At 43.1% G+C, this 20,216-nt stretch overlaps 1 protein-coding gene across 5 annotated transcripts in view; it reads left to right on the plus strand.

Annotated features, from left to right (window-relative positions):
• MBOAT1 (membrane bound O-acyltransferase domain containing 1) overlaps positions 1–20,216 on the plus strand; it is a 106,362-nt gene that overhangs the window by 71,146 nt on the left and 15,000 nt on the right. For all 5 annotated transcript variants that reach the window (XM_042985619.1, XM_042985618.1, XM_042985615.1 and 2 more), the window contains 4 exons: positions 9,937–9,992; positions 12,449–12,503; positions 14,223–14,406; positions 16,587–16,779. In XM_042985619.1, coding sequence (XP_042841553.1) covers positions 9,937–9,992; positions 12,449–12,503; positions 14,223–14,406; positions 16,587–16,779 — 488 coding nt within the window. The remainder of the gene's footprint in view (positions 1–9,936; positions 9,993–12,448; positions 12,504–14,222; positions 14,407–16,586; positions 16,780–20,216) is intronic.

A 20,216-nucleotide genomic window follows, 5' to 3' on the forward strand; every position in this document is an offset into this window, starting at 1 on the left:
CTGCACACCTTGCTGCTAGAGATGATCATTTGTCTGGGAAATGTTTTCTTCTCTTGGTTTATGACATCCTGGCCCCTCCACCTGACCAACTCAGTATGTGCAAATAATTGGGTTTTATAATATGGGCAAAGAAGTGATGTCTGCAGGGAGATTTGCTTATTTCGTGCTTCTTCAGGCTTCTGTCAGCTCTTTGATAACTAGTATAGTCACTTGGAATTTAATTCCCAGACATGAGTATAAGTTCTACCAAGTAAGTATATTTGGTGGGTGCCTATTTAGAATGGAGAACTGATGATTCTGTTATTGTTGAGTCGAGAGTGTGGAGATTACAACTTTGGAAAGATTAATGCGAAGGGTAAGCCTATTCTACTCTGATTGACCACTGGATGGTTCCCAACAGATACTCGGTGAACTTTGAACTAAGTGGAGAAGAGTTCCCGCTACCCTTAGTTGTAGTCCTGGGGAGCTCATGGAACCATCTGTTTTGTTTGCTGTGACTTCTGGAGCCCTCCATATTCTTCCTGATGCTGGAAGAGTTGATAGGAGTTTGGTAACATTCTACTGAAGTTGTCATACCATCACCTTCTTCTTTGGTAATCCAGGGAGTGGGGGTTACCAGTGGGGCAGAAGCAACAGAGATGAGGGAGTACTGTCCGAGCCTCCTGTGCTCCTCAGCTGCTGAGTTAAGCCTACTAGTTGCATAGTTCACGTTGCATTTGGAGCCCCTGGTTGTGCAAGATGGCAGTCCCAGCCTAGGTTGCCGTTGATTGAAAGTTTGTCATATTCCTATTCTCCCACCCTGTCTAACTTAGGCTTGCCTGACTCTTTGCTTTCCTAATATATTAGTATTACAAGAGGACTTTTATTATAAAGAAAAGAGTAATGAAAATGCAAAATACACTCTTTTGGATCTTGAATGTCAGATCTGGCGTGATGCTGGCCAGCCAACTTTATATCATTGCCCCATCTCAGTTTTACCGGGACAGAGAACTTAACCACGCTAGCTCCAAAGAGTAAGGTAAACTAGGTAGGTTTTATTGGAATGTTGTTCAAAATTGAGTTTCTGTTTAATGTTTTAAAAGACAGGTTATTTTTTGGTGGGAGTTGATACGGAAAATAGACATGGACGAATGGGTACCACTTCTGGTAAATTGCCCGGAGTTTGTAGGAAGGCACTGATTTTCTGTGTGTGTGTGTGTGTGTGTGTGTGTGTGTGTGTGTGTGTGTGTTGGAGGGAGTGGCATTGTTCTTTCTACCCTAATCACATCTCCATCTGCCTGTTTTCCCTTATTCATTTTTCCCTATATGTCTTTATCCAAATTGGAAGCATAATCTTAGGTTCAGAAAAAAAAAGTGATTTTCTTTCCTTATATATGTATAAATTTTTCCTTCTGTTGACTTTTAAAATTTCAGTATAATTAACATAGAGTGTCATATTAGTTTCAGGTGTACAGTATACTGAATCAATAATTTTATACATTACTCTGGGCTCATCATGATTAGTATAGTCTTAATTTCCTTCACCTATTTTACCCGTCCCCACACCCACCTCCCTCTGATAACCATCAGCTTGTTCTTTGTACTAAAGAGTCTGTTTTTTGTTTGTCTCTTTTTACGTTTTTGTTCATTTGTTTTCTTTCTTAAAGTCCAAATAGGAGTGAGGTCATACGGTATTTGTCTTTTTCTGACTGACTTATTTCACTTAGCATTATACTCCCTAGATCCGTCCATGTTGTTGCACATGGCAAGATTTCATTCGTTCTTCTAGCTGAGCAATATTCCATTGCATGTATATGTACATACTACATCTTCTTTATTCATTCATCTATTGATGGACGCTGGGCTGCTTTAATAGTTTGGCCATGGTAAATAATTCTGAAATAAATAGGGGTGCATATATTGTTTTGAATTAGTGTTTTTATATTCCTTGGTTAAATACCTAGTAGTTGAATTCCTGGATCATATGGTAATTTTACTTTTAACTTTTTGAGGAACCTCCATAGGATTTTCCACAGTGGCTGCACCAGTTTGCATTCCCACCGATAGTGCACTAGGGTTCCTTTTTTTTGTACATCCTCGGGAGCACTTGTTTTTTCTTGTGTTTTGGATTTTAGCCATGTTCATAAGTGTGAAGTGATATTTCATTGTGGTTTTGATTTGCATTTCCCTGATGATGAGTGATTTTGAGCATCGTTTTATGTGTCTGTTGGCCATCTGCACGTCTTCTGTGGAGAAATGTCTGTTCGTGTCTTTTGCCCATTTTTAATTGGGTTATTTGTTTTTTGGGTGTGGTGTTGTATCCATTCTTTTTACGTTTTGGATATTAACCCTTTATTGGATATGTCATTTGAAAATATTCTCTGCCATTCTGTAGGTTGTCTTTTAGTTTTGGTGATTGTTTCCTTCGCTGTGAAGAAGCTTTTTATTTTGATGTAGTCCCACTAGCTTATTTTTGCTTTTGTTTCCCTTGCCTCAGGAGACCGATCTAGAAAAATGTCACAGCCAATGTCAGAGAAATTACCGCCTGTACTCTCTTCTAGGATTTTGATGGTTTTGGGTCTCATATTTAGGTCTTTAATCCATTTTGAGTTTATTTTTGTGTATGATGTGAGAAAATGGTCCAGTGTCATTCTTTTGGATGTAGCTTTCCAGTTTTCCCAACACCACTTGCTGAAGAGACTTTTTCCCATTGCATATTCTTTCTTCTTTTGTCAAAGATTAATTGAACATAAAGTTGCGGGTTTCTTCTGGGCTCCTTTGTGTTCTATTGAAATATGTGTCTATTTTTGTGGCAGTACCATACTATTTTGATTACTACAGCTTAGTAATATAACTTGAAGTCTAGAATAGTGATGCCTCCAGCTTTTTCTTTTTTCAAGATTTCTTTTTGAAATTTAGGCCCTTTTGTGGTTCCATACAAATTTTAGGATTCTTTATTCTAGTTCTGTGAAAAATGTTGGTATTTTGATAGGGAGAACAGTAAATCTCTGGATTGCTTTGGACAGTATAGACATTTTACCAATATTTGTTTTTCCAATCTGTGAGCATGCAATATTTTTCCATGTGTTTCTGTTGTCTTCAATTTCTTTCATTCATATTTTATAGTTTACAAAGCACAGGTCTTTCACCTCCTTGGTTAATTTCTTCCTAGGTATTCTGTTATTTTTGGTGCAGTTGTACATGGGATTGTATTTTTAAATTTTCTTTCTGCTGCTTCATTATTAGTGTATAGAAATGCAACGGATTTCTGTACATTGATTTTGGATCCTGCGATCTTCCTGAATTTCCTTATCAGTTCAGATAGTTTTTTGGTAGACTCTTTCAAGTTTTCTATATATGGTATCATGTCATATGCAAATAGTGGAAGTTTTACATCTTCATTACCAGTTTATATGCCTTTTATTCCTTTTTTTTTTTTTTTTTTTTTTTTTTTTTTTTTTTGTCTGATTGCTGTGGCTGGGACCTTCTGTATTATGTTGAATAAAAGTGGTAGGACACTTTTGTGGACATCCATGTCTTGTTCCTGATCTTAGGGGGAAAACTCGGTTTTTCACCATTGAATATGATGTTAGTTATGGGTTTTTTATATATGGCCTTTATTATGTTGAGGTACGTTCCCTCCTAGCCTACTTTAAGAGTTTTTATCATGAATGGATATAGTACTTTGTGAAATGTTTTTTCTGCATCTTGAAATGATCACATGATTTTTATCCTCTTATTGATCTGATGGATTTGTGAGTATTAAACTACCCTTGCATTCTGGGAATAAATGTCACTTGATTGTGGTAAATGATTTTTTTAACATGTTGTTGGATGTAGTTTGCTAATATTTTGTTGAGGCTTTTTGCATCTATGTTTATCAGAGATATTGGCCTGTAGTTCTCTTTTTTTTTGTAGTGTCTTTTTTTTTTTTTTCTTTGTAGTGACTTTATCTGATTTTGCTATCAAGGTAGTGCAGGCCTCATAGAAGAAATTTGGAAGTTTTCTTTCCTCTTGTATTTTTTTGGATTATTTGAGGATAATAGGTATTAACTCTTCTTTAAATCTTTGGTGGAATTAACCTATGAAGGTGTCTGGTCCTGGACTTGAGATTCAATTTTATTGTTGGTAATTGGTCTGTTCAAAATTCCTATTTCTTCCTGATTCATTTTTGGGAGGTTATATGTTTCTAGAAATTTATCCATTTCTTCTAAGTTGTCCATTTTGTTGACATATGATTTTTCATAATAATCTCTTATAGTCCTTTGTATTTCTGTGGTGTTGGTTGTTATTTCTTCTCTTTCAATTCTGATTTTGTTTATTTGAATTCTCTTTCTTTTTTGATGAGTCTGGCTAATGGTTTATCAATTTTATTGATGTTATCTGTGGAATTATTTATCTCTCCTTCTATTATGAATGATAACCTTGCTGGATGGAGTATTTTTAACCGCAGATTTTTTCCTTGCAGCATTTGAATATATTGTACTACTCCCTTCTGGCCTGCAAAGTTTCTGCTGAAAAATCTGTTGATAGCCTTGTGGGGTTTCTGTGTATGTAATAATTTTCTTTTGCTGTTGTAAAATGTTTCTCTTTACCACTATGTTTTGCCATTTTAATTTTTAATGTCTTGGTGTGGACCTCCTTGGGTTGATTTTTGGGTGGTGCTCTCTGGCCTCCTGGATTTGGAGTTCTGTTTCCTTTCCCAGATTAGGAAAGTTTTCACCTAGTATTTCTTGACATAAATTTTCTTCCCCCTCTTATCTTTCTTCTCCTTCCAGGACCCCTATAATGTGAGTGTTTTTATGTTTTATGGTGTCACTGAGTTCCCTTAGTCTATTCTTATTTTTTATTATTCTTTTTTCTCTCTCCTGTTCAGCTTGATTGCTTCCATTACTCTGTCCTCCAGTTCACTGACCCATTCTTCTGCTTTCTCTAGTCTAGTCTACTATTTATTCCTTCCTGTGTAAATTTTAGTTACTGAGTTCTTTATCTCTGATTGGCTCATTTTTATGGTTTCTCTTTGTTGAACATATCACTGAGATCCTCCACTCTTTTCTCCAGTCCCATGAGTATCTTTATGAACATTACTTTAAGTTCTCTCTCAGGCATATCACTTACCTCTGTTTCATTTGGCTCTCTTGCTGTGATTTTTGTCCTGTTCTTTCATTTGGAACATAGTCCTCTGTCTCATTTTGTCTAACTCTCTGTGTCTGTTTCTCTGTGTTAGGAAAGTCAGCAGTGTCTCCTGCTGTTGAAAGCAGTGGCATTATGAAGAAGGGGTCCCTTAGTGCCCTACAGTGCAATGTCCCATGTTCACCAGAACCTGGGGCTTTATGGTTTTGCTTCCTCTGTGTGGTGAGCACACCCTATTGTTGTGACTGAGCTGCATTTGCCTTCAGACCAGTTGTCTGCAATGGCTCTCTTTGCCCGTTGTGGGCAGGATTTGGTCCCTATGTGTCTAATGGGCCAGTTGGGCTACCTCGGGCTTGAATTTTCAGAGCTGTGGTCACACTGAACTGCAGGGTGCTCTTCCTGTTTTGTCCCCTGACAGGCTCTAGTTGGCGTGTGGGGTCTGCAGTCAGACCCGATGTCTGCCCCAGCCCACTGCTGGGGCCAGAGTCTAACTGGTGTGTGTGGTTATCTTCTACCTGCCTCCCCAAGGCAGGAGTCACTTAGAGTGGCGCTGGCCCCTGTGGCAGTTGCTTGCACAATGCCAGCTTGTGGGGCTGCTTTGGATGGACTCCTGCCAAGGGCAGATTAGGTGGGGCAGGAGAGTGGGGGTTGTGCGGTATTATCAAGCTAATTGGAGAGTATTTGAGCCGGTTCCCACAGGTGTGCTATTTAGGCAGGGATGTAGGGGAGAGAAATGGCGCCCACCAGCTGTTTTGTGTCTGGAGAAGACTCCTAAAGATCCCTGTCTCTCAAGCACACGCTCTGAGATTAGTAAATCTCCTTCCTGTATACCACAGTATACCCCAGGTATTTTTCAAATTGCTGCTTCTGTGCTGTATCTCAGCAGGCCTGTTTGTCATGCTGTCTCTTTAGGGTCCAGGACTCCATTTCCTGTCAAGCTCCAGCTGTCCCAGAGCTGAGCCTGCCGGTTTTTAAGGTTCTAGGTTTACGTGCCGCTGGTTTTAAGGACTGGTGGCGTTAAGCCACTGCGGTTTTCAAAGCAAACTGTGAGGGGGATTTATTTTCCCGGTGCCTGGTGTGGGGTCTGCTCCTCTCCATGCTTGCAGTGACCCTCCTTCCCACAGTCCCATGGGTCAGTTTGGTTCCCAGCCGTGTTTGCACACTTCCTAGTCTTTTCGGTGGGCCCTCTTCTCTCCGTTTAGCTGTGGTGACCCTGTTCTGTCAGTCTTCAGGTCCTTGTTTGGGTCCTCTACACCGATGTGGCTGTTGTCTGGCTGTATCCATGGGATGAGGCGAGCTTAGGATCCTCCCATTTTACCATCTTCCCCAGAAGTTGGCCTGTTTATCTTTTTTATTTCTTAATCATGAAGAATGTTATCGGACAAAAGAGAAATGGCCCTACCTCCACCACGCTGGACTCAAACCTTGATTTCAGATTGACCGGATGGTTCCCATGGATGCAAGTGCAGCGCCTGCTACTGGTGAGTGCGTGCAAACCCCAGCACAAGGCGCACTTCTCAGCGGTGGAAAATCCGAGTACAACTCAACTTTTAAGGCCTCGTTGTTCTGCGGAAGTTCGTTGGCTGCATCAAGGAGCCTTTTTGCGTCCTTCCTGTACTTGTGGTTGCTCGTGTGTGCCGCGTTTTGCATTTTTGCAAAAAGTCAGCATGAGTTCCAATCATCATCGACATGTCTTGGACTATTTTAGGTTTTGACTGAAATATACAACATGGATGGTATTTGAGTTTCATCTTTTAAGTCAGTAACTTTACGGATTTGACTCTCAAATCTCATAACTTGGGCATTCTGAATTTGGCATCTCATCTACTCGTAAGTTTAAATAAATGGATCAATGAAAAATGTTGAGACAGGAAGGCTTCTGAGCAAGAGCATATGGCACTCCTCCTTACATGCATAGAACAGTGAGTATGAGGGAGGATTCTAACTCCACTTCCTCTTGGTGAGATCTAATTCACATATCCTACAGTTCGCTCATTTCAAGAGTACGATTCAGGGATGCCTGCCTGGCTCGGTCAGTTAAGCGTCCCGACTCTTGATTTCAGCTCAGGTCATGATCTCACCATTTGGGTCTGAGCCCAGCGCTGACAGTGTGGAGCCTGCTTGGGATTCTCTCTTTCTGCCTCTCTCTCTCTCTCTGCCCCTCCCATGCACACCTTCTCCAAAATAAATAAATAAACTTTAGAAAATTAAAGATTAAAAAAAAATAAAACATTTGAAGAATACAATTGAGTGGTTTTGAATGTATTCACAGAGTGGGTGTACAGAGTGCAACCATTACCATAATTAATTATATGACATTTTCTTTTTTTTTTTTTTTAATTTTTTTTTTCTCACGTTTATTTATTTTTGAGACAGAGAGAGACAGAGCATGAACGGGGGAGGGTCAGAGAGAGGGAGACACAGAATCCGAAATAGGCTCCAGGCTCTGAGCTGTCAGCACAGAGCCCGACGCGGGGCTCGAACTCACGGACCGCGAGATCGTGACCTGAGCCGAAGTCGGAAGCTTAGCCGACTGAGCCACCCAGGCGCCCCAATTATATGACATTTTCATCACCCTCCCAGAGAAACCGGTATGCATTAGCCCTCAGTCCTCATTTCCTCCCAACTGCCCCAGCCTTGGGCAACACTTCCTTTCTCTATGGGTTTGCCTGTCCTAGGTATTTCATGTCAGTGGAACCGTGCAATATATGACTTTTGTGTTTGGCTTCTTTCATTTAGCATAATGTTTTTAAGGACCATTTGTATTATAGCATGTGTCAGGGCTTCATTGTTTTTATTGCCGAATAATACTCTATTGTGTAGACATACCACATTTCATTTACTCATTCATCAGTTGGTGGACATTTAGGTTATTTCCCTTTGGGCTATTACGAATAATGTCGCTCTGAACACGTGTGCCCAAGTTTTTGTGTAAGTGTATTTTTATTTTTCATGGGTATGTTCCTAGGAGTGGGATTGCTTGGTTATACGGTGATTCTATGTTTAACCTTTTGAGAAACTGCCAGACTCTCTCAAGTAGCTTATACCAGGGCGCCTGGGTGGCTCAGTCAGTTAAGCGTCCAACCTTGGTTCAGGCCATGATCTCATGGTTTGTGAGTTCGAGCCCCGCATCAGGCTCTGTGCTGACAGCTCAGAGTCTGGAGCCTGCTTCAGAGTCTGTCTCCCTTTCACTCGGCCCCTCCCCTGCTCACACTCTGTCTCTGTCTCAAAAATAAATAAACATTAAAAAATAAAAAGTAAAGTAGCAGGTACCATTTAATATTCCCACTGGCAGTGTTTGAGGGTTCTCCAACTCCTGGCCAATACTTGTTATCTGTCTTGTTGATTCTAGTCATCCTGGTGGTTGAGAAGGGGTACGTGATTTGATTTGCATTTCTTGGATGGCTGATCATTGTTGAGCATCTTTTCATCTGCTTATACCTCGGCCAGAGCAACTTCTTACCATTTGTATATCCTTTCTAGAGAAATGTCCATGCAGATCCTTTGGCCATTTTTAAATGATATTACTGTCTTATTCTTATTGAGTTGTAAGAGTTCTTTATATATTCTAGTGCCAAGTCCCTTACCAGATGTGTGATTTACACATGTATTCAGCACATTCTGTGAACTATCTTCTCACTTTCTTGATGGTGTGTGTCATTTGAAGCACAGGATTTTAAGTTTTAATGATATCCATTTAATCTATAATTTTCTTTTGTTACCTGTGAAGTTACAGGTTATTGGCGTTGCACTTAAGAAACCATCACCAAGGGGCACCTGGGTGGCCCAGTCGGTTAAGCATCTGACTTCGGCTCAGGTCATGATTTCCTGGTTCATGAGTTTGAGCCTCGCGCCAGGCTCTGTGCTGACAGCTGGAGCCTGGCAACTGTTTTGGATTCTGTCTCCCTCTCTCTCTGCCCGTCCCCTGCTCACGCTCTCTCTCTCTCTCTCTCTCTCTCTCTCTGTGTCTCAAAAAATTATTAAAAAAAAGAAACCGTCACCCAATCTAAGGTCATAAAGATTTATGCCTGTGTTTTCTTCTAAGAGATTTATAGTTTTAGCCTGCATTTTAGGTATTCGATGCAGTTTTAATTACTTTTGTATCTTTTTTTATGTGACTATCTAGTTGTGCCATCACTATTTAAGAAAATTGTTCTTGCCTCTGTTGAATTATCTTGGCATCCTTGTTGACATGATGCCACTTCTTAGGCAAGTTTTTATTTGAGGTCTTTTTTCAGATTAGGATTGGTGTTATTTTTGGTCACTAAACGGTTTATGGACAGGTGGCTGCGTTTTACAAATGAATCTTTTACTACGGAAAAAGTACGTGCAAGAATTGCCTTTACTAGAACAACACATGGTAGAAGATACTAGAATGAAGAAGCCAGAATATGTACCTCATCCAGGCGGAAGCAGGGCACTGGATTTAGGTGTCCCCCAAACTGATGCTGCTCATATGTTACTGTGCATCTGAGTTCCCTGGAGATCTTGGTAAGATGCAGGTTTCCATTCTCTGGTTCTGGAACGAAGTGTACGAGTCTGCATTTTTAACGAGTTCCAGACAACGTAGTCGGTGCCGGTACTGAAACTCAAGGCTTTGAGTAACAGTGCAAGAGAGGCTTTCTGGTGTGATCTCGTTCCGTGTTGTTGTATCTACTTACTTAAAGTGATTTGGAAAGGAAATAAAAATGGGTTCTTCAAATCCAGTGTGTTCGTATTTTATTGAATAACCTTCGGGATAAAACACCACCATTCAGGGAAATAGAATGAAAGTTTCTTCTCGTGGCCCTTCTGCCAATGGATTATCTTCTGTCTTCCTTTTAGGCCTCTGATGATTGTCACACAGAAGATCACGACCTTGGCATTCCAAGTTCATGATGGTGAGAAGAACTCTCCTTTTGGTTCTGAGAGTGAGCCTGACAGAGACCTTCGTTTAGACTATATCCACAGTCCAGATCTTATTATAACTTGTCAGAAATTTGCAAGCTTCTTTAATCAAAGCTTTTTACTTTCTCAGCTATTATTTACCACTTTTCCTGCTGAATCTGCCGTCTACATTTGCTGAAGTCTTTATACTGAGAAGGGTTTTTTTTGTTTGTTTATACCACATTTTAAATGTATGGTGCGCTCTGCCCTTCATTTCTAAATCTGTTGATTTTTTCTTTGGTTTAATCTGAGATGCTCATAAGGTAATAAAAAATAGTATTGGCTGATTAATCTTTTTTTTTTAAAAATGTTTATTTACTTTTTGAGAGAGAGAGAGAGAGAGAGAGCAAGAGCGAGTGGGGGGGGGCGGGCAGAGAGAGGGGGAGACACAGAACCCGAAACGGGCTCCAGGTTCCGAGCTGTCAGCACAGAGCCCGATGCAGAGCTCGAACTCAAAAACCCGTAAGATCATGAGCTGAACCAAAGTCGGACGCTCAACCAACTGAGCCACCCAGGTGCCCTTGGCTAATCGTTTTTCATGCTGGATTTGTTTTGTTAGCTTAGTGTTTTTGTTTTTGCTTGGCTTGGAAAATTATCTAATGAGATTAGCGTGACCCTTGTCCTAGAAGAAGGAAGAACCTTCTGTTTGTATAAAACTGAACATTTTCTTTGCTCATGCCCTTCCTGCAAATGGCCAAGAAAGTGTGATTTACATGATTAAAACCTGGTTCCAGGGGATGAGTACAGCGCTTTCAGCTGGGTGGAAGATTTTAATATGGGCTTAAGAGGTGTTGGGTACAATTAGTAAAAGTATATTCTACGGATTTGTACTGCTCTGGCAAACGCTTTCGGACGGTTGAAGCTTCTTTATGTGCCAACAGGTTGAGTAGATTTACAGTCTCTGTCAGCTAGTCTTATTTTTCTTTAAAGCTTGGGAACCGATTTAATTTCATTTTGACCCTGGGTATTCCGAGTTCATACTTGGCAATTTAATCACTGTGTAGAGAACTGGGTAATTTCATACCAAGGATGGGGTCTTTCTAGGGAGACCATCTGTCCTGGTTTGCCCAGGACTGAGTGCTTTCCCAGGACATGAGACTTTTAGGACCCAAACTGGGTAAGTCCTGGGCAAACGGGGGTGAGTTGCTGAATGTTTTTGTACCTAAAAGTCTACTTGGTAGTGGTTATAGACTAATATTAGCACCATAAACCAATAACTAAAATCAATTTAATTTCTAGGATTGCCAGAGATGTATTGTTGAGATCTTAGAAGAAAGTGTGATTTTTTTTTTTTAAATACTGCCTTTTTTTTTTTTTTTTTAATAGGCCTTTTGCCTATATTTACTACTTAAAGCATTCTCAGTATACCCGATTTTCTGGAACAACCCTTATATGCAGCAAGATGTTTGTTTGCCGTTTCTTTTTTTCTTGTGCATGGGAGGAACAAGTAAAATTCAGAAACACTCTGCCTGCCTTTAGACATGTTTCTGAATTGCCTCTGTGATCGGTGATCATAATCAGTCTTAGCTGAATATACAGTTTTAAAGTCAACTTATGACACTTCAGTTTGACTATAAGTTAACATCTAAATTTTATGAGAAGCACTAAGGTGATTTTCTGGCATGGATGAATTTTATTTTATTAAAAATTCTTCTTAATGTTTATTTTTGAGAGAGAGACAGAACACGAGCAGGGGAAGGGCAAAGAGAGAGGGAGGCACAGAATCTAAAGCAGCCTCCAGGCTCTGAGCTGTCAGCGCAGAGCCCGACTCGGGGCTCGAACCCATGAACCGTGAGACCGTGACATGAGCTGCGAAGTTGGATGCTTAACCGACTTGACTCACCCAGGCGCCCCTGGATGAGTTTTAAAAGAATAATCACCTGATAATTCTTCTGTGTTTTCCCCGCATTCAGGCTTCCATTTCCTGTTTTTTGGAAGAGGAAAGTCCCCTGTTCCTTTCCCCATTCCACACCTATGTTCTCAGCCAATACTGGGTGTTTGCACCCAGTGCACTCAGGGAGGTACTTAAGCTGGTGCAGGCAGCAAAGGCCGGCTTCTCTCTCTCATGGAGCAGTGAAACCAGAGGCACTTGGGCAAGGAGTGGAGGAGATGTGGGGGCTTCTCTGGGATCCATGACAGACTGCAGATTCAATAGTAGTCCCTGAATCCTCCCCTCTTCACAAGAACATATAGAGACTTTCCTCCTCACACACATATTTGTGGGTAGCTCTTAAATCCGGGACATTAAAAAAAAAAAAAAAAAAAGCAAAAGGAGGACCTTTTATGATTTCTGAAGCAAAATTAATGAAATATGAGATAAATCACTTTCTTCAAATGAATTTTGTAAGCCTCTTTTAGAATGAGTTATCTGCTTCACACATCTCCTTTCTAACTTTTTTCTTTTTTATAGGATTAGGTCGAAGAGCTGAAGACCTCTCTGCTGAGCAACATCGACTTGCTGTGAAGTAAGTTTTCACAGTATGTTCTCTAGGCCTTGGTGTATCAGTGTCCAGAAATCCCCCTCTTTTCAGTATCTGCATATTCACTGCATTATATGGAGGTAATATTGTCTGTTTAATGAATCTGCTGTTGATGGATACTTGGGGTTGTCTGTCAGTCTGTGGCTTTTACAAGTCAGTGATGCATGACCCTGTTCCTTGGTCATTTTAAACAAGTTTGGGTATAATGGTGGGACAGATTCCCGGAAGCGGGGTTGCTGGGCCGGAGAGTAAATGGATCTGTAGTTTTGTTTGTTTTGCAAGATTCTCCTTCACTGAGGTTGTTATGTCCGTTATTACCGAGTTATTTTTATGGGGCCTGTGTCAGAGGGTCCTCAAGAAAGAGTTGTCAGTGCCCGTCAGTAGGATTAAATGCTGGTACGAAACGGACTCAAAGGGCTGGACAGAGGACTGGGGGCCGGGGGATGGGAGGCAGGTGGCAGGAAGCAGGCTGAAGACAGATTGTGGCTGGTGTGGGTGTTGGAGAGGAAGGGAGACTAACGGAGGAGAGTAGCATTGATGGGGAGTGGAAAGAGCCCGTGGGTAGCACATCGGGGAAGGTGGTGCAGCCATGGCGGTGGAGGGTTCCTGCCAGAGACTTGTAGGAGGCAGGGTAAGGAAGAGAGGGTCCTGAGTGGTCGGGAGACGGAGTGCCCCATTTCCACGCGAAGGGATCGGGACTTGGAAGAAATGGAGACCCATTGCAAGAGACTAATGAATCCAACTCTTTGGTCAGTATTATGAGGGCATAAGTGCTGTAGGGTATATTCCAGTGACGGGTTACCAGTGGCATTTTAGGGAGCCTTGTCCCCACAATACCATCCTGCCCTTTTTTTTTAATTTTTTTTTAACGTTTTTTTATCTATTTTTTTGAGACAGAGAGAGACAGAGCATGAACGGGGGAGGGGCAGAGAGAGAGGGAGACACAGAATCGGAAGCAGGCTCCAGGCTCTGAGCCATCAGCCCAGAGCCCGACGCGGGGCTCGAACTCACGGACCGCGAGATCGTGACCTGAGCCGAAGTCGGACGCTTAACCGACTGAACCACCCAGGCGCCCCTCATCCTGCCCTTTTAAATGCCATTAAAACACTACCCAGAACTGGTCTCTACAGAATTGCTTCCTGCCGCTACTTCTGTCTGTTGTTCAGGACCTCGTGCCTGGATGCCAGAGCAGACAAGAGGCTGCACAGGGGTGGTTTTGTGTGTCCTCTTCTAGTGGAAACTGGTTCCACCCATCATTTGTTTTGTATTTATTTTGGCAGTCGGGAGGGAGTTTTCCCATTTCAGTGCATCTCGAGCAGCTAACATTAGGTCAGGTTCCCACCCTGCCTTATGTTTATTACCTTCCTTTTTCTCTTGTTAGGCGACCAAGGGTGATGAGAAAGCGCATTTCCCAGCCTCAGAGCCTCCTTTACCCTGCACCTCACCCTCCATGTCCATAGCCGCAGCCGGCCAGCAGAGGGCGCCACGGAGCGCTGCGCCTTCTCCGAGCCACTCCCCGATTTAACCTGCCCTTTCAAACCAGGTTTCTAGCTTGGGTGGATTTTTAGAGAAACGGAACCCAGAAAGACCACCTCACGTCTGGTAATCTACAAAGACAACCCCTGTGTTTAGGATTGGCCTACTTGCGGATCTAAAAGAAAAATCCAAAGACCGAAGACTTCAACTTGTTGTTTATTTTCACAGGGTAAAGCCCTCCTTTTTGCAATACTTAAGCTATCTTCTCAACTTCATGAGTGTCATAGCTGGCCCTTGCAACAATTTCAAGGATTACATAGCCTTTATTGAGGGGAGACATACGCACATGAAGTTGCTGGAAGTGAACTGGAAGCAGAGAGGTTTCCAGAGCCTGCCAGAGCCTTCTCCCACTGTAAGTTTTTAGTGCCGAGAGTGTTTACGCAGAGCTCCAGAAAAATAGAGCTCTGCTTCCAGGGCTGACTCTCACTGGTAATTGTTCTAATTAAAAAGCCAAACAGTTCACCAAAAAGCGTGGCCAATAACCCCCACCACCACCCCTATGCACTGAAAATACTGGTATTGGTATTTATTTACAGCAGTTTTCCATGTTGGAACACCACATGTTTATTTCACAGAGGAGCTCATTGGCTGGAAATATTAAGGCGATTCGTCCATTAGTCAGTCAGCCAATATTTAATGCTTACAGTGTGCTCGGCCCTATGCTAGTTAACACGTTCGGATTTATGAGTGTTTTGTCTTTAGGGATAGAAATTCATATCCAGCCCAAAGATAATATCGGGAAAGGGGGGATGGGAAGGGGTGGGAACCAGAATAAATGCGATTTTTATTTCAGAGCCCACTTCTTATGTGGGAAACCAGTTTTACGTGGGCACGCTTAAAGCTTGGTTTTATTGACTTCGAGAGAGTTTAAGATGGCTTTTTAAAAAATACTTTCATTTTAATTTGCATTTTGCTCATTTCAAAGTGGTCAGCAATGGGATCGCTTCTTGAACTTTACAAAAACGCTGCATTTATTCAGATCACATGGCTTGTATTTAAGGGACGTTTGTAATTAGCTGAAGGAGTAGGGGACATTGGAAAGAGGAGAAAACCGGGAGATTGGAGTTAAATATTTTGTAAATGCTACAACCCAGGCAAAGTTAATTATTTGAAAATTTAAGTGACTTCTGGAGCATGCGTTTTCAGAGAGTTTCGGTGCTGTCGGGTCTTTGACAGTTTACGGTCCGTCCACTGTCTCCGCTCTCGCTGCGGCATCGAAACAACATAGCAGTGAGGTCACCGTGGCCACGAGACATGAGGGTGCCCGCGGGTGTTTCTTGGCAGGGTCTGGCACAGTAGTGCTCTTATGTTGCACGCGCTCGTAGAGAATATTCTCAGAGAGTCTTAACATCACTCTCCGAGAATATTCTCAGAGAGTCTTAACATCACTCTCCAGGGAGCCTCTTGCATGTTTGTGCACGGAGAGCATGAAGCAGGGAGGTGGTACTTTGGCTGAAGACACATCGGTGGGAGAGGGTGGCCCTCACGAGCTGGTGCTTCCCCGGTGTGTTGGCATCATCGTGGCTAAGCGTGGCGTGCACTCGACTGGGAGCCAGGCGCCGTTGGATGCCTTGCGGACACTCACTCACCTAACCCTCAAGCTGAGGGAGGTGCTGTTGCCGTCCTGCTGTCCCCATATTACAAAGAGAAAGTGGCCCCCTTTTGTTTTTTTTTTAAAGTTGGGAACCAGAATCCTATTGATGTTCATTGACATTGCCTGGAATGTCAGGGAAACTGAGCAGAAATCACTTGGTCCAGAGGCATTTAAAACACTAGCACATCATGGGGCGCCTGGATGGCTCAGTCAGTTAAGCGACCGACTTCGGCTCAGGTCATGATCTCACGGTTTTTGAGTTTGAGCCCCGCATCGGGCTCTGGGCTGACAGCCCAGAGCCCGGAGCCCGCTTCGGATTCTGGGTCTCCCTCTCTCTCTGCCCCTACCCCCGCTCATGCTCTCCGTCTCTCAAAAATAAATAAACGTCAAAAAAGCCAAAAAACCACTAGCACATCTCAAGGCCAGAGCAGACCACATGTAAACCATCCTGGAAGGCTTCCTAAAGCTTTCCATTACCTACTCACGTCCTGGCTCAGGCCCTTGAAAACTGGCACAGAATCCTTCCTGACTAAGCCTCTGTCCTTGTGGTGACTGAAACCCATTTCCTCGGCTCTGCGGGTGACAGAAGTGGAAGACAAGCGAAATGGTTCTTTCTGATGGAAGATTGCCACCCTATAATGTTATTTCCCTTATGTTTTGGGTAATAAGACGCCTACCTTTTATTGGTAGAATGTGCTGGTAATCATTGTCTTCCATTTTAGATACATTCAATCCTCAAGGCTCAGAGGTATGTTCTTTCTTCACTTGTAGCCCATATGCCCAGCGTCCAATTTGTGTCCTAGGCATGCCTCTCCTTCTAGGGCCTATTGCCAAAGCGGCTCTTGGAACAGCTTTGTTCTTAATGTGCCCTTGCTCAAATTGTTTTTCTTCATACTGGAATCTTGAATGGTTACACCTATTCTTTTCCACATTTTCAGGGAGCAGTGATCCGCAAGTTGTACATGACCTTGGTGTCTCTCCTTCTGTTTTTGACACTCACGAAGACCTTCCCTGTCACCTGCTTGGTTGATGACTGGTTTGTTCATAAAGCGAACTTTCTGACTCGACTGTGCTACTTGTATATCGTCATGCAAGCCTCGAAGCCCAAGTATTACTTTGCCTGGACGTTAGGTACGTTCGATGGAATGGCCCTGCATGACAGAACCGCATTTGGGATCGCCTAATCAAAACAGAGTTCAATACGTAATGGGGGTGGCTGAGCCAGTATCGTTTTGTATTTTATCGCACAGCACTTCTGTCTCCTGCCATCCGTAAAGTCAATCACCCATGATAAGAGAAAAGCAATCCTGCCTCTCGTTTAAACTCAATGCTATTAACAGATGTCCAAATCTGGAAGCTTCCTCCACCAGTCAGAACTGGCCTTCAGTACAGCGGAAAGTTAGGGAAAAATTCCAAAATGAGCTGGTCATCGGGCCATTTTTCTGGGTTGTACATAATACAGGATACATGCTTGAATAATTTACCAATGCACGTGCTGATTGAGGTTATGCTGCTTCAATTGTTGGTTAAGATTTTTTCAAGTGATTTTTTTTTTTTTTTAAGGTAGAAAATTCGACTCACTTTGATTTTCTCTCTTTCCTTTCAAACAATTTTAGACTGGAAAAGTTTAAAGCTTTGCTGGAGTGAGCCGTGAGTCCTTCTATTTACTTACCAGGCGTGGTAAGGGATTTTGATAAGGCACGGCAGCTGTGTCTAGTTCACATTTGGAACCCTTTCAGGAATGGAAATTTGACTTCTTAGCTGAGGGTGACCTGGGGCTTGATGTCAGGGAGCGGTGATTTGGTTTATTAAGCGAAACAGATGATTAAACTCAGTGCCTGGTGCTTCGCCCATATTCCGTGAGTGAAGGCATAGCGCTTAATTGAGTTCCTTTTTTCTCATTTCATGCTCCCAAGTTTTTATCTCCAAATTAAAGCTGGTAGCTACTGAATTTTTATTTTTTGTGGTAAAGTAGACATAACGTAGAATTTATCATTTTAACCATCTCTATGCGTACAACAGACGGTCATTAAGTAAATACACGGTGTTGGGCGACCATCACCACCATCCGTCTCCAGGACGTTTTCCGTCACCCCAAACAGGAATGCTGTTCCCGTTAGAAAAAGTAATATTCTCCTCATTCCTCCCTCTCCCCGGCCCCTGGTCTACATGATTTTCATAGGTCGAGATGTTCAGGGATAAGTTCAGTCCGGTGCAGTATTGATGTAATGCTTGGCCAGAAAGATCTGACTTAAGGCTCTTAAACAAGTTTGCAGCATGGGAAATTGTGTCTGTCCTATTTGGTTACTGCAGGGAGTTTTTGTCGAGGACCGGGTGCTGTGCTCGGGGGAACGCAAAGGGGGAACAAGAGCTCTGGTCTGTGGTCAAGATGGTTACGTTGTGTGGGCACAGAATTGTGCACCCCATCCAGGCAGGACACAGAGAGAGCTGTCCCCAGGCGAGGAGTACAGAGGGGACGAGGAATATGGGCTGGGGCTTCAAAAGTCCTATTCCTCTTTCTTACTTGAGAAGGAGAATTTCTTGTAGGCAGGCGTGACGCATACTATGGTGAACCCTGCTCGGAGTACCAGGCTTAGTTTTCTACATGAATTACTTAATGTCTTCACTCTGCTCTAACCTGCGGGTGCGTCTGTGTGTGTGTGCACGTGGGCGTGTAAGAGAATGAGCGAGAGAGGAAGAGCTAATACTCTTTCACGCCCTCTTCTGCCTTCTGCTTGTTCACTTACTTTCCTTTTCTCTCTCCTCTCCTTACTTTTCCCTCTCCCGTATTCTGTATCCTAGGGCTTACGGGCTGGCTTCTGGACTAAATGAGCTCCTGCTTTAGGAGGAAAGAAAGGCCAGTCCGTGGCCTCATAGGGAAAGTCTAACACGAGGTGGGTTGTGCTGGTGGGGCTGTGGGTGGGGAGGGGGTTCTAGGGAACGGGGTGTCTGGTGTCATTCTGCCCTTTCGGGAGTGCCCCAGATACTGGGAGTATAGAAGTACTCTTTCCCGTGGGTAGCTTTTTTGGACTTGGCTCTTTTCTATACCCTCTTCCCTTTATCTGGTTTTGATAGCTTCAGTAGAAACACTTCATTAATTTGTATGGCCTCAATTTGAACCTTGTTAGTTTAGATTGCTTGGGCTGGTCTGAAATTAACCTTTGTGTTACGAATAAAGAAGCAATGAAGAGTGTAACAGGGAATGCTTAAACTGCTTTACCAAATAATTGTTTTATCCAGCTCCTTAAAACATCATTTACATATAATTGATGCACTAATTATACGTGATTATAAATTTAATCCTTAAAGCTGGCCTCTTGATGGATCTCAGCTGAGCTGCACCGTGTTAGCCTCGTTTTCTCGTTACTGTTTACAGTGAAATAATTAAAGCTGTTTTCTTTGGACTTCATGTACGATCCTGGTTGTTTTTCCCTTGCTAATTAGTACTAATTAGCGAGACTCCACTTCAGCCCAGGCTGTGTTCCAAGGAACACGACCTCCAAAATATGGGTATCCAACTTATCTGCGATCATACAGTAGGCAATACAAGTAAAGCCAGTTTGGGGCTGGTGAATGTAGCACCCACCTCCGCTTGGAGACAAAAACAAGTCTTCGCTTAAGAGGAGGCGGAATGCACTAGGGGGACCCGGTAGGTCCCCCCATCCTCTATAGAGACGTAGCATCCGAGAGTCGCTATTTCTGGTCCTTCATTTATCTTGGCGGGGTGGCTCGTAGCCGCTCAGGCTGTGGGATCAGAATTCCTTCTAGCATTCGGAGTCTGGCATTGTTGACCACCTGCGTGATGAGAATGTTAGCATCACTAAGCCTGGGCAAGACGGACACTGTGATAATAGCTAACGTTTCTTGAGCGCCCACAGGCAAGGCACCGTGCTTTGTGCTCACTCATATCTCGTTTAAGTCTTTCCACATGGCTTGAAATTCGATACCATTCTTCTGTCCAATTTCCTCTCAAGGGAATGGGTGTCTAGATGTCAGACAACTCTCCCGAGGCCATACGCTCAGGGTGTTGCTCGATGGGGGGCAGGAAGCCAGGGGCTCTGCCTCCGGAGCTCACCCTTGCCACTGTCTTCGCACCGCTGGGAACACTGACTGAGAACACCTGTAGAGAGAGAGCTTTCTACAATCCTGGAAAGGTAGCGAGAACCAGAAAGAGAAGAAGTTGTTAATCTGCGTTTTAGATGAGGCCGGCGGGGGCGGAAGGAACTGAGTGAGGGGCTGCCTTGCGGGTCCCGGCCCTTGTTTCAGTCTCCAACACCGACCCCAACTGCCCCTCTTCTCTTTGTCTTGTCGTTCAGTGTCTTCCCGCACGTTTAAACTGGCACACCCAGTCGTTTCTTAACTGGCACACCCTTGCTTTGTTGTTCTTCTCCTTGTCCGCTGAGTATCCATCAAGTCAGCTTGGGAGAATGACCTATCAGCGCTCAGTACTTCTCTTCCCTCCTTCTAAAAGAAGCCAGATCGTTTCCCAGTGAAGCCAAACACAGTCACCCAGCTAGAGGACCAACCTGGAGGTGGTAAAGCAGTCATCAGCCCTTTCAAAAGGAAAG

The sequence above is a fragment of the Panthera tigris genome, chromosome B2 (genome assembly GCF_018350195.1).
Source record: "Panthera tigris isolate Pti1 chromosome B2, P.tigris_Pti1_mat1.1, whole genome shotgun sequence".
NCBI classification, from domain to species: Eukaryota; Metazoa; Chordata; class Mammalia; order Carnivora; family Felidae; genus Panthera; species Panthera tigris.